The 14,296-nt window shown below is 38.2% G+C and overlaps 1 protein-coding gene across 1 annotated transcript; it reads right to left on the reverse strand.

Moving 5' to 3' along the window:
• Positions 11,945–12,647, reverse strand: LOC107611244. Its single transcript, XM_016313195.1, has 2 exons — positions 12,293–12,647; positions 11,945–12,129 (listed from the first exon to the last, which is right to left on the reverse strand). Exons 1-2 carry the CDS (start codon positions 12,645–12,647, stop codon positions 11,945–11,947), a joined length of 540 nt encoding a protein of 179 aa, XP_016168681.1.

A 14,296-nucleotide genomic window follows, 5' to 3' on the forward strand; every position in this document is an offset into this window, starting at 1 on the left:
GCTGAGAAGATGATGGAAAAGGCTTGCTATTGCTAAACCTATTTCTTCCACCATTATTATTGAAGCCTTGTTGAGGCTTCTGTCGGTCCTTCCATGAGAAATTTGGATGATTTCTCCATGAAGGATTATAGGTGTTTTTATAGGGTTCTCCCATGTAATTCACCTCTGCCATTGCAGGGTTCTCAGGATTATAAGCTTCTTCTTCAGAAGATGCTTCTTTAGTACTGTTAGATGTAGCTTGTAATCCATTCAGACTCTGAGAAATCATATTGACTTGCTGAGTCAATATTTTGTTCTGAGCCAATATGGCATTCAGAGTATCAATTTCAAGAACTCCCTTCTTCTGAGGCGTCCCATTGTTCACAGGACTCCTCTCAGAGGTGTACATAAACTGGTTATTTACAACCATTTCAATGAGTTCCTGAGCTTCTGCAGGGGTTTTTAGATGAAGAGATCCTCCTGCAGAATGGTCCAATGACATTTTTAACAACTCAGATAGACCATCATAGAATATATATATGATGCTCCATTATGGAAGCATGTCAGTAGGACACCTTTTGATCAATTGCTTATATCTTTCCCAAGCTTCATAGAGGGACTCACCTTTCTTCTGTCTGAAGGTTTGGATTTCCACTCTAAACTTACTCATCTTTTGAGGTGGAAAGAATTTGGCCAGGAAAGCACTGACCAGCTTTTCCCAAGAGTTCAGGCTTTCTTTGGGTTGTGAGTCCAACCATGTCCTAGCTCTGTCTCTTACAGCAAAAGGGAAAAGCATAAGTCTATAGACCTCGGGATCAACTCTATTGGTCTTGCCAGTCTCACAGATTTGCAAGAATTCAGCTAAGAACTAATGAGGATCTTCCAATGGAAGTCCATGAAACTTGTAATTCTGTTGCATTAGAGAAACTAATTGAGGCTTAAGCTCAAAGTTGTTTGCTCCAATAGCAGGAATTGAGATGCTTCTTCCATAGAAGTTAGAAGAGGGTGGAATAAAGTCACTAAGCATCTTCCTTGCATCTCCACCATTGTTATTGGGTTCGGCCATGTCTCCTTCTTTTTCAAAAATTTCTGTCAGGTCTTCTCCAGAGGGTTGTGCTTTAGCTTCTCTTAGTTTCCTCTTAAGAGTCCTTTCAGGTTCAAGATTAGCTTCAATAAGAATGTCTTTATCCCTGTTCCTGCTCATATGAAAAAGAAGAGAACAAAAAACAAGAGGAATCCTCTATGTCACAGTATAGAGATTCCTTTATGTGAGTAGAGGAAGAGAAGAGTAGAAGAATGAGAGGAGAAAAATTCGAACACAGAGAGAGGGAGAGGGTTCAAATTTTTAAGAAGCAGAGAGGTGTTAGTAAATAAATAAATAAATAGAAAGAGATGAGAGAGAGAGAATTTGAATTTAAATTAAATAAAAGGAAAATATTTTTGTTTTTATTTTAATTATTGGTTAGTATTCAAAAATTAAAAGGAGAATTAAAATTAAAATTAAAATTTAAAATAATTAGTTAATTAAGAAGAATTTTGAAAAAGTGGTGAGGAATTTTCAAAAATTAGAGAGAGAAAAGTAGTTAATTGAAAAAGATTTGAAAATCAATTTTGAAAAGATAAGAAGTTATAAAAGATTTTGAAATTAAGTTTTGAAAAAGATATGATTGAAATTTATTTTGAAAAAGATTTGAAAAAGAAATTTAAAAAGATTTTATTTTTGAAATTAAAGTTGATTACTTGACTAACAAGAAACAAAAAGATTTGATTTTAAAATTTAAAGATTGAAAATTAATAACTTAAAATTTAGAATCAATCACATTAATTGTTAGTAAAGATTTTGGAAAATATGAAATAAAAATAAGAAAAAAATTTTGAAAATCAATTTTTAAAATTTTTGAAAAAAAATTGAAAGAAAAATAAAAAAGATTTGATTTTTGGAAAGGTTTTGAAAAGATAGGATTTTTAAATTAAAAATTTGACTTGACTCATAAGAAACAACTAGATTTTTAAAACTTTTGACTTAATCAATCCAAATTTTTGAAATTTATGAGAAGAATAAGGGAAAAATATTTTTTTGATTTTTGAATTTTTAAAGAGGAGAGAGAAAAACATCAAAATGACTCAAAACATGAAAATTCAAGATCAAAACACATGATGCATGCAGAAACACTTTGAATGTCAAGATGAACACCAAGAACACTTTGAATGTCAAGATGAACACCAAGAACTTATTTTTGAAAATTTTTAGGAAAAGACACACATGCAAGACACCAAACTTAGAAATTTTCAATGTTTAGACACTCACAAATTGAAAATGCATATGAAAAACAAGAAAAGACACAAAACATGAAAATGCAAAGATCAAACAAAGAAGATCATCAAGAACAACTTGAAGATTATGAAGAACACCATGCATGAGTTTTCAAAAATTTTAAGAAAAATAAAAAAGATGCAATTGACACCAAACTTAAAAATTGACATTAGACTCAAACAAGAAACACAAATTTTTTTTGGTTTTTTAATGATTTTATTAATTTTTTTTGTATTTTTCAAAAATTATTTAGAAAAATAAAAATAAGGATTTCAGAATTTTTAATAAGAATTCTAGGAATTATGCAATGTTAGCTTAAAACTCCAGTTCAGGAATTAGACATGGCTTACTAGCTAGCCAAGCTCTCAGTGAAAGCTCCGGTCCAAAACACTAGACATGGCTAATGGCCAGCCAAGCTTCAGCATACAAATCAGACATACAACAGCTGATCTGATGGGAGTCCGAGGGCTCTTGCCATGATAAGTGGAAGTCTCAGTCCAAAAAAATTAGACATGTCTTAACAGCCAGCCAGACTTCAACAGATCATCATGAAACTCTAGAATTCATTCTTAAAATTTTGAAGACATAGAATAATTTATTTTAAATTTTTTTTGAAAATAAAAAGCTTAAAAATAAAATAAAATTACCTAATCTGAGCAACAAGATGAACCGTCAGTTGTCCAAACTCAAACAATCCCCGGCAACGGCGCCAAAAACTTGGTGCACGAAATTGTGATATCTGAAACGGCGCCAAAAACTTGGAACGCACGATTGTAATCTCAACTCCTTTTCACAACTCCGCACAACTAACCAGCAAGTGCACTGGGTTGTCCAAGTAATAAACCTTACGTGAGTAAGGGTCGATTTCACAGAGATTGTTGGCTTGAAGCAAGCTGTGGCCATCTTGTAAATCTCAGTCAGGCATATTCAAATGGTTATGAGGTTTTGCTAATTTAAAAGATAAATAAAACATAAAATAAGATAGAGATACTTATGTAATTCATTGATGAGAATTTTAGATAAGCGTATGGAGGTGCTTTGTTCCTTCTGGATCTCTGCCTTCCTACTGCCTTCATTCAATCATTCATACTCCTTTCCATGGCAAGCTGTATGTTGGGGGATCACCATTGTCAATGGCTACCGTCTGTCCTCTCAGTGAAAATGGTCCAAATGCACTGTCACCACACGGCTAATCATCTGTCGGTTCTCACTCATGTTGGAATAGGATCCATTGATCTTTTTGCGTTTGTCACTACGCCCAACACTCGCGAGTTTGAAGCTCGTCACAGTCATCCCATCCCAAATCCTACTCGAAATACCACAGATAAGGTTTAGACTTTCCAGATCTCAAGAATGGCCGCCAATAATTCTAGCTTATACCACGAAGACTCTAATCGTGAACCAGGAGGCTAAGAGATATGCATTCAAGCTTGTTTTCATGTAGAACAGAAGTGGTTGTCAGGAATAGTACTTTGCATTAATTCATGAGGAACAGCAGAGCTCCACACCTTAATCTATGAGGTGTAGAAACTCCACCGTTGAAAATACATAAGTGATGAAGGTCCAGGCATGGCCGTGAGACCAGCCTCCAAAACGTGTACAATGGTAAAGTCTAAGGACTAAACGTCCAAAGATGATGATGATGATGATGATGATGATATAAAATAAATCATTAAAAGTAGTTTTTATACTAAACTAGTAGTTAAGGTTACAGAAAATGAGTAACTAAGTGCAGATAGTGCAGAAATCCACTTCCGGGACCCACTTGATGTGTGCTTGGGCTGAGCATTGAAGCTTTCACGTGTAGAGACTCTTCTTGGAGTTTAACTCCAGCTTGTAACTCAGTTCTGGCATTTAATGCCAGAATAGGGCAGGAAGTTGGCGTTTAAATGCCAGTTTGCATCGTCAAAACTCGAGCAAAGTATGGACTATTATATATTTCTAGAAAGCCCAAGATGTCTAATTTCCAACACAATTGAGAGCGCGCCAATTGGGCTTCTGTAGCTCCAAAAAATCCATTTCGAGTGTAGGGAGGTCAGAATCCAACAGCATCTGCAGTTCTTTTTCAGCCTCTGAATCAGATTTTTGCTCAGGTCCCTCAATTTCAGCCAGAAAATACCTGAAATCATAGAAAAACACACAAATTCATAGTAAAGTCCAGAAATGTGAATTTTTCTTGAAAACTAATAAAAATATACTAAAAAGTAGCTAGATCCTACTAAAAACTACCTAAAAACAATGCCAAAAAGCGTATAAATTATCCGCTCATCAATCTTATAAAGAAATGCATGGAGGTCTTTATGGATGATTTTAGTGTTTATGGTAATTCCTTTGATGTGTGCTTAGATAAATTAGCTAAGGTGCTAGAGAGATGTGTCAATACTAACCTTGTGTTGAATTTCAAAAAGTGTCATTTCATGGTGAAACAAGGCATAGTATTGGGACATATTGTCTCTAATGATAGAATTTCCATCGACCTGGCTAAGATTGAGATCATTTCTAGCTTGCCTTATCCCTCATCGGTGAGGAAGATCCATTCTTTCTTTGGCCATGCAGGATTTTACCGGAGGTTTATTAAGGTCTTTAGCAAAATTGCTTTACAACTTTCTAGATTGCTTCAAAAGGTTGTGAATTTTGACTTTGATGATGCTTGCAAGAAAACTTTTGATAGGCTAAAGGGAGCTTTGGCCATAGCTCCAATAATACGAGGCCCGAATTGGACCCTTCCATTCGAGATCATGTGTGTTGCCTCCAACTATGTTGTGGGTGCCGTGCTTGCTGGTGCAGGAAATTGAATTTCCCACAGCTTAATCGGCAAGTGCACCGGGACATCCAAGTAATACTTCAGATGAGTGAGGGTCGATCCCACGAGGATTGTCGGACTAAGCAAGCAATGGTTATCCTGTTGGACTTAGTCAGACAAATTAAAAAAGAGGTTTGGTGGGTTGTAAATTCATAAACAATAGCAAGGGAAATGAAGAAAGCAATAAACAGTTTCGTGTGAAAACAATGTGAGAAAACTGTTAAGGTTTCGAAGGTGTTTACTTTTTCCAGATTAAAATATCTTACCAACTATTTTAACAATGAATGATTCATTTTATGGAAAAGCATAAGTTTCTAAACCCTAATCTCTTAGCGATTTAGCCTCCTTTAACCTTCATCAACTGCCACTCTCGTGGTCACTTAGCTCAGATTAAAGGGTAAAGTTCAGAAAAACTAGTTTATACCACGAAGGCACTAATCACCTCAAACTGGCTGAATAGATGTTGCTTATCTCCATCAGTTTGTGTAATTATCCATCTAAGAGGAATGTTTTCAAGCTGTAGCTCAAGCGAGATAACTCTCTCGAGAATCACAAGAACTCATGTAGAAAAAGGTCATACTCTCGTTCTACACAGTTCATAAGATTAAAAACAAAAAAATCCTTAGAATTGAATCAATGATACACGAAAACATGTCTCTCAACAAATTTCCACCGGCAAGTGCACCATATTGTCGTCAAGCAAAAATTCACTATAGAGTGAGGTCGAATCCCACAGGGATTAATAGATTAAGCAATCAATGGTTAATTGATTTTCCTAGTTAGACAAGCAGATTGGAGTGATAAGCAGCAAGAAGTGTAAATAACAGAAAAGGAAAGTGCAACAATAAAGTGCAGAGAAGTAAAATGACAAGAAAAGTAAAGTGCTGGAATATAAAAGAGCAATAAAATACAGGAATGCAAGAAAGAAAAGTAACAGAAAGTAAATAACTAAAAAGAAAGAAAGAAAAGCATTAGGATCAAGATATATTGCATTCTTCGAATCAAGTTCATTCTTATCTCTTCCTCAATCAATGCATTCATTGATCTCCTTGCCAATCTTAAGTGATTGGATCCCAATTCCTTGGCAATCCAATCTCTCTAAGCATGAACAATTGCCCAATTCCTTGATCTAAGAGCTCATGGGAAGAGATGAAGTTTGGTCACTGATTATACCACACACATTCATAGATCAAAGTATTGGGAGGATTAAATGTCATAATATCCATCTAACCCCCAACCTAATCCAATGTGAGAAAGCATTTCTAGCATGGTTTATGTGATTTCTCTTCCAAGCCTATCACAAAAACCCAAGTACATTCAATTTCTCTTCAAAGATAATTGAATGCTTGAATAAAGACCGAAAGCTTTCTAGCAAAATCAAGATAAAAGATAGAGGAAGAAGAATAAAAACTACAATTGATCCATTAAATACAATAGAGCTCTCTAACCCAATGAAAAGAGTTAGTTGTTCATTGCTCTACTCAAACAGAAAAGAAAGAAAGTGCAGAAGAATAAAGAAGAAGATTGAAACTGGAATTGAAACTTTAAAGTTCATAATGGAAAGTTCAAATTAAAATGAAACTGCTACTAAGGAAAGAGAAGCAAAGGAAAGAAAGAAAAGTGTATGAAGGGTGTGTGTCAGGGGATGTGTATGCATGATTCTGGACTCCCCTCCAATCCAGAATGATTCCTCCAATCCAGCTACTACCTATATATAGGCTTACAAACTAAAATGAAAGAGCAAATTACAATTGAATTAAAATTCCTAATCTAGATGCTTCTTGTGCCTTAGATTGAGTGATGTTGATGGGCTCAGCTTGCTTGCATGATCCAGGGGTGTAATTGGGGCCTTTAGTGATGTTGCAGCGTTAAAAATTGCTCCCAGACCCTTCCTCAGCATTTTTGTCAACGTTGGCATGCAAACGTTGCTCCCAACGTTTTCCTGGTCACGCGTACGCGTGGCCCACGTGTATGCATGACCCTTGGTTGTTAACGTTTGAAATGAGCATTGGAGACAACATTGCTGGGCCAACGTTCTTCCCACGCGTGCGCGTGGGCGACGCGCACGCGTGGATTGTCAATTCTTCGCTTCTCATGCGTACATGTGGGTGACGCATACGCGTGGCTTGTCAATTTTTCCCTTCTGACGCGTACGCGTGGCCTCTGATTTTGCACTTCTCATGCGTACGCGTGGGCGACGCGTACGCGTGGCTATCGATTTTTCCAGGCTTCTTGTCGAGCACGTTGGGGGTAACGTTGGATCACCAACGTTCCCTCTAACGTTGCTTCTTCATTTTTTTCATACAGCGTTAGTTCATTTCCAACGTTTACTCCAACGTTGCCACCAACGTTGGCTCTCCATCTTTTTTTTCCTCTGCTTCTCTGCTTCTATTTTGCCTATCATCAAACAAATAAGTGTATCAAAGTAACATACAAGATAATCTTTACTATACTAAGTGTGCTAATAATGCTCAAAATCATAACTTCACTTAGGGTGATCTATTTCATCTTATTTACCCTGTATATTAACTAAAAATTCACCTATGCTTGAGATTTTGTTTTATGCAGAGATTTTTCATGCTTTGGCTCCTTTATCAACAAAATTTGTATAAAAACGAACTAAAATCTAGTGAAAAAGCATAGAAAAATAGGCCATGATGCCCTGGAATCAATCAAACATAAATTAAAATAGAAGAATAATAATCTTAATCCATAGAAATAAACAGAGCTCTTCACCTTAACCAAGAGATTTAGTTGCTCATAACTTACAGAGAAAATAGGATTCTGAAAACGTGCGGAAGAAAGAAGATCCTAAACCTAGGTGATCTTTTCTTTTAAATACTAACCTAGTTTGAAACGAAAATAAAATAAAATAATAAATTCTAAAACCTAAAAGATATTGATTGTAATTAAAAATTACAAAAAGAAAATAAAAATAAGCTAAGAGGTGCAAAATCTAATTGAGAAGCCCAAAGAGGTGTGAAATGGACTGCTGCTGGCATTTAACTCCAGAGATGGACATTAACCACCAAGGGGGGAGTACAAAGTTGTTGGCCTGTGTCCCCTGCTGGCGTGAAATGTCGGGTGGGCATTCAGCGCCCAGGGGGGATGCTAACAGCATTTTTCTTTTCAGCTCTAAACTCCGCCAAATTGCTCCGAATTTCACCTAAAATCATAAAAATTCAAGAAAAACTCAAAGTAATGTCCAAAGGTGATTTTTTTCACTAAAATCAAGTAAAAATAAATGAAATCTAATGAAAAACAATATAAAAAACCTAGAAAAAGGGTATAAGATGCTCACGCATCACAACAGCAAACTTAAACTATTGCTTGTCCTCAAGCAACCAATAACAATATAGAACCAAGAAGAGAAAATACACAAGACTTGATTGTCATTTATGCTCAGATCTAGTTACTGAGTAGGGCTAATGACATTCTATTTCTGAATAGCTTTGGCATTTCACTATCCTTTGAAGCTCAGAAATACTGATATCCTTCAGAACTAGGACTCGGATCATATTATTGATTCTCTTCTTTAGGCTCTAATTGATTCTTGAACACAACATTTCCTTTCTTTGGTACTTTGCACCTTGAGCCTAGCCGTGACTCTAAGTGTTTTATCTTCAAGCTTAACTTGAAATAGGAACACCACAAGCACTTAACTGGGGAACTCCTTGGGTTCGAATTTTTCTTTCTTTTTCTCCCAAACAGTAGTGCTCAGAGCCTTAGGCATACTCTGTAACAGAAATTGGTCATGACTTTAAGTGTCCAATCTCAAGGGTTACTTGACACTTTCACACCACAAGCATATGGTTAGGGACAACCACTCTTTTGAGCTTTAGATCAGTTTTGACCCTCCTAACCATTGATGCTCAAAGCCTTGGACCTTTTCTTTTGATTTCTCTTTTATTTTCAATTCTTTCTGCTGTTTATTTTGCCTTAAGAACCAATCTTTTTCTTGTTTCAAAGACTCAATAATACTTCTCTAAGTTCCTATTCCTCAAGAATCAAATGTTCTTAACCCCAAAATCAAATATGCACAGCTAATTCATACATTCAGAAACAGAAATAGTGTCACCACTTTAAAGTAACTAGAACACGCAATATATAACTCAGAACCTCATGCATTTCACGACTTCTTTTTCTTTAAACTTTAGTTTAAGCTCAGTGTACAATACATGAGACAATTTTTGAAAATAAACATAAAATACTGAAATAAATAACTAAACTAAAAGGCAAGGAAATTCCAATAGTAATCATGCAAACTCAGACAAGAAAACAGAAAATAGAATAAAACACTCAAAACAGACATAGGATAAAGGAAGGGGAGAATGAAACTAAACCACCTCAGTGATGGTGGCTGCTGCTCCCTCCGAAGAATCCTCTAGAGCGCTTAAGCTCAATTATGTCACACCCCTACCTCCTCTGCTCTTCCATCATCTGATGGAGGAGTGCAATGTGATCCTGATGCTCTAGCCTCAACTGATCAACTAATGATGTCGACTCCCCTAAAGATGTAGACAACTGGTCACAATAGTCATGGGGAGGAAAGTACATCTCCTAAGGCATCTCTGGAATATCTTGTGGAGGCGGTGGGACTGGCTCCTGCTGCTGTCCATGCCCGAACTCTTTAATCTTCTCCATGCCCCTCTTTGTGATTGGTCTCTCAATGCCAATCGAGGTATCTCCCTCAGTGTGAGCTCCAGCTGCTGCACATAGGCGGTAGATGAGATGAGGAAAAGCCAGTCTCATAGTGGTAGAGGACTTTTTAGCTACTCTATAAAACTCCTGAGGGATTACCTCATGTACCTCCACCTCGTTGCCAAGCATAATACAGTGAATAATCATTGCTCACTCGATTGTAATCTCAAAACGGTTACTTGTAGGGATGATAGAATATTGGATGAACTCTAACCATCTTCTAGCTATTGGCTTGAGGTCATGCCTACCTAGCTGGTATGGCTTGCCTCTAGAATCCCTCCTCCACCGAGCTTCGAGGAGGCAAATGTCAGCAAGAACTTGATCCAACTGCTGGTCAGTATTGACCCTTCGAGTGTATGAGTGAGGGTCCTCTCTGAATAGTGGTAACTATAGTGCCACCCTCACACTCTCCGAGCTGAAATCCAAGATGTGCCCTCTAACCATAGTGCGCCAATTATTTGGCTTCGGGGTTCACACCTCTTGCATGCTTTTATGTCACCCAAGCATTGGCATAGAATTCTCGTACCATCAACACTCCAACCTCAGTCACCAGGTTAGCCAAAACTTCCCAACGCCGTCTCAGAGTCTGCTGTAGGATCTCTGGGTACTCATCATCCTTCATATCGAAGGGGACCTCGGGAATCACCTTCTTCTTGTGCACTACCTCATAAAAGTGTGCCTCATGTGTCAGAGAGGAGAACCTAGTGAAATCCCAAGGATCGGATGCAGGGGCCTTCTCTTTCCTCTTCTTTGATGAGGATTCTTCTTTCTTGGGTGTCATGGAAGAAAAAGTGGAGAAGCAAAAAGTGGTGCGCACAACACTAAACTTAAAAACTTTGCTCGTCTTTGAGTAAAATAAAAATAAAAAATAAGAAAAAGAAAAGAAAATAGAAGAAAGAGATAGAAGAGAGTGGGGAGGGCTTTGGGCTTTGTGTGGGAAAAAGGGAAAAGTTGAATGAAAGTGGGTATGTGAAATGAAAGTAAGAAGGAAAGAGTAGTGTGAGATGTGGTGAAAATGGATGAAGTGAGGGGTATTTATAGGTAGGGGTGAGGTAGGTTTCATTCATGGTAGTGGGAGTGGGGGAAAATTGAATTTGAATGTGTGTTGTTGGGAAGAGAGATGGATAGGATTGATGAGAGGAGATTGCGTGGAGTGGGAGATGGGTTGAGAGAATCAAGGGAAGTAATGGGTGATGGGATGGATGAATATGGATGGAAAAGTGGGTGATAGAGGAGATAGAATGGATAAGATTTATGGGGGGGGAGGGGGGGGGAATTGAATTTGAAAGTGGGTTGTTAGGAGGAGGGATTGAAGGGAAAGATGAGAGTGGATTAGGTAGGGTGGGAGGTTGGTTGAAGGAATATAAGGATTTAATGGAAGATAAGATGGATGAATGTGGATAGAAGAGTGGGAAGGGAGGAGAGAGAAAAAGGTGTTTGAATTGGTCAAAAGGTGGTTGGGGGTTGTAATTAACCAATGGCCAAAGAAGCTTCTTGAAATTTGAATCTGCCCACTTCTCGCCCCCTGGTTGTTTAACCCTGGGCTGGCGTTTAATGCCACCAGTGGGTCATCCATTTTTTTATTTCTCCTAGTGTTTAATGTCAGAAGTGGGCATGAAACTCCCTAGGGGGACCAAAACTTTGGTTTTGAAATGCTCCCTTTTGGACGTTAAACATCCAATGCCACTGCTCACCCCTGGGCGCTAAACATCGGGCTAGCGTTTGGCACCACCAAGGGGTCTCCTCCAGGGTGTGCTGTTTTCCTCCTACGTCTTCTTGTTCCTATTCGAAGTGCTATACATGATCACAAATGTTAAAAAATAAGGAAAACTATGAAAATCAATATAGAATAAAATAATGTGCAATCAAACTCAAATAAACTAAAATAGAACAAAAGAAAGTAAAAGGAACTAAAGGATACGTATGGTTGGGTTGCCTCCCAACAAGCGCTTCTTTACCGTCATTAGCTTGATGGACAACTCCTTTACGAAGGGTTATATGGGCTCAAATCTTCACCCCTCATTGTGAACTTCCTCCTTGTGCTCTCATGAATTAGTTTAACATGCTCCAGAGACAGGATTCTGTTCACAGTGTGTGGTATGACTGAACTTCTTGTGAAGACTACTCTCATCCCAGGAGAGAAGTCCTCAGTACGTAGGAATCTTTTTCTTCCTCAAGTCTTTGGGTACTTTCTTCTTGGGGCCTCCTCCATCATTAGTGGTCAGTGAATGCCCAACACCAAAATTAGGTTTGATGTCAGGGGTTACTGTATGGCTTTTCACCGAGTGAGAAGGTTTGACCACTGAGCTCTGCATGCTAGTACCACCTTTGTCTGAGAAAGGTTAAGGTTTTAAAATTTTGAACAGTAAATATTCCTCATGCATCCTCAGGTATAACTCTCCTCTCTCAACGTCAATTAGTGCTCTTGCTATGGCTAGAAATGGCTTTCCTAGGATGATGGAATTGTCTGTGTCCTCTCTCGTATCAAGTATCACAGTCTGCAAGGAGGTAAAGGCCTTTAACCTTTACTAAGACATTCTCCACCACTCCATATGCCCTTTCCAGGGACTTGTCCGCCATCTCCAGTGAGACTCTTGTAGGCTGCGCCTCTTGTATCCCCAGCTTCATCATCATAGAAAGAGGCATCAGATTTATGCTTGATCCAAGGTCGCACAATACCTTCTCAAATGTGTTGGTCCCTATGGTACAGAGAATCAGGAAGCTTCCGGGGTCCAGCAGTTTCAGAGGCAGCTTCTTCTGCACTAATACACTGCACTCCTCAGTCAGAACCACAGTTTCATTTCCCTTTAAGGCTGTCTTTTCAGAGAGTATGCTTTTTAAGCAGGCCATGTAGGGAGTCATCTTCTCCAATACCTCAATAAAGGAATATTGATATGCAAATTTTTAAAGTCTTTCAAGAATTGAGTTAGCTGCTCATCCTTGGTCTCCTCTTGCAGTGTCTGAGGGTGTTGTACTTTAGGCTCCTTCGCCACCACTGGGGCGTGCAATACTGTACTTCCAGTCTCCTCTTCCACCTTTTTCTCCTTTAATTTCTCATTAGCATGCATCTCTCTAGGTTCGGCCTCCTTGCTCATAATCAGGGTCTTTCACCCTTCTCTTGGATTTACCTCTGTATTACTTAGAAGAGTATTAGGAGGTTTCTCAGGTGTCCTCTTGCTCAACTGACCCACTTGTACTTTCAGGTTTCTAATTGAAGCTCTTGTCTCTTGCATAAAGCTGTGAGTGGTCTTGGAAAGTTCGGAGACTATTGTGGCCAAGTCAGAATTGTCTTAAGAGGGTCTTTGTTGTTGCTGAAAGGGGAGGAACTGCCTATTGTTAGACCTATTATGATTGGTTCCACCCTGATTATTGTGCAAGCCTTGCTGGGGTCTTTGTAGATGCTCCCTCCATGAAAAGTTAGGGTGATTCCTCCATCCCTGATTGAAAGTATTAGCATAGGGATCATTGTTGGGGTTTCTAGAGGAATTTTCCATGTAATTAATGATGAGCGGATATTTTATACGCTTTTTGGCATTATTTTCATATCATTTTAGTTATGTTTTGTTCAAGTTTTATTATGTTTTCATAGGTTTTAGTACAAAATTCATAGGTTTTAGTGCAAAATTGATAAAATTCATATGTTTTCAAGTTTTATGATGATTTCACGTAAATTCTGACTGAAATTGAGGAGTTTTGGAAAAGTCTTATTCAGAGATAGAGAAAGGACTGCAAATGCTGTCAGATACTGACCACTATGCACTCAAAGGAAAATTTCTAGAGCTACGGAAGTCCAAATGATGCACTCTCAACGGAATTAGAAAGATAATATCTAGGGCTTTCCAACAATATATAATAGTTCATAGTTATTTCTGGAATCGAAGGTCCAAAACTGGCGTTCAACGCTACCTACCAACCCCAATCCTGGCATTGGATGCCCAAAAGGGAGTAGCTAGCATCCAACGCCCAAAAAGGGAAGCAGAGTGGGCGTCCAATACCCAAAAGGGAGTACCAACTCATGGAATCATCCCAAGTTCAGCCTAAACACTCACCAAGTGGGCCCAAGAAGTGGATTTTTGCACTATCAACCTAGTCTACCTCATTTCTGTAATCTTTAGTCATTAGATTAGTATTTAAGGAAGAGATCACCCATGTTTAAAGAATCCTTCCTCCCCAATTCGAACATTACTCTATTTTTTTGTAAAAGCATGAGCAACTAAACCTCCTAAGTTAGGGTTAGGAGCTCTACCGATTCTCATGGATTAATAATATTAATGTTCTATTTCAATATGCGTGTGATTTCATTCTCTTGTGCATTTTTATTCTTCACCTCATGAATTAAGGATGATCCGTGACAATCATCCTTGTTCTACATGGGTTCCGTGTGAGTCCTGCCCGAATAGCTTTGAACCACAAGCTAGAGAATGCACTGCGGATTCTAAGAGCGTGCCTTGGCGACTTTGGATATGTGACATATAATCTCGTTGACCGTGGATTACTAA

The sequence above is a fragment of the Arachis ipaensis genome, chromosome B08, assembly GCF_000816755.2.
Source record: "Arachis ipaensis cultivar K30076 chromosome B08, Araip1.1, whole genome shotgun sequence".
Taxonomy (NCBI): domain Eukaryota; kingdom Viridiplantae; phylum Streptophyta; class Magnoliopsida; order Fabales; family Fabaceae; genus Arachis; species Arachis ipaensis.

Bases quoted from the DNA above. Each gene is read 5' to 3' on its own strand.
- LOC107611244 (XM_016313195.1), bottom strand. From the start codon at position 12,647: ATGGCCTGCTTAAAAAGCATACTCTCTGAAAAGACAGCCTTAAAGGGA. The intron at 12,130-12,292 runs GTGATACTTGAT...AACCTTTCTCAG, and splicing joins CCTTTACCTCCTTGCAGACT to ACAAAGGTGGTACTAGCATG.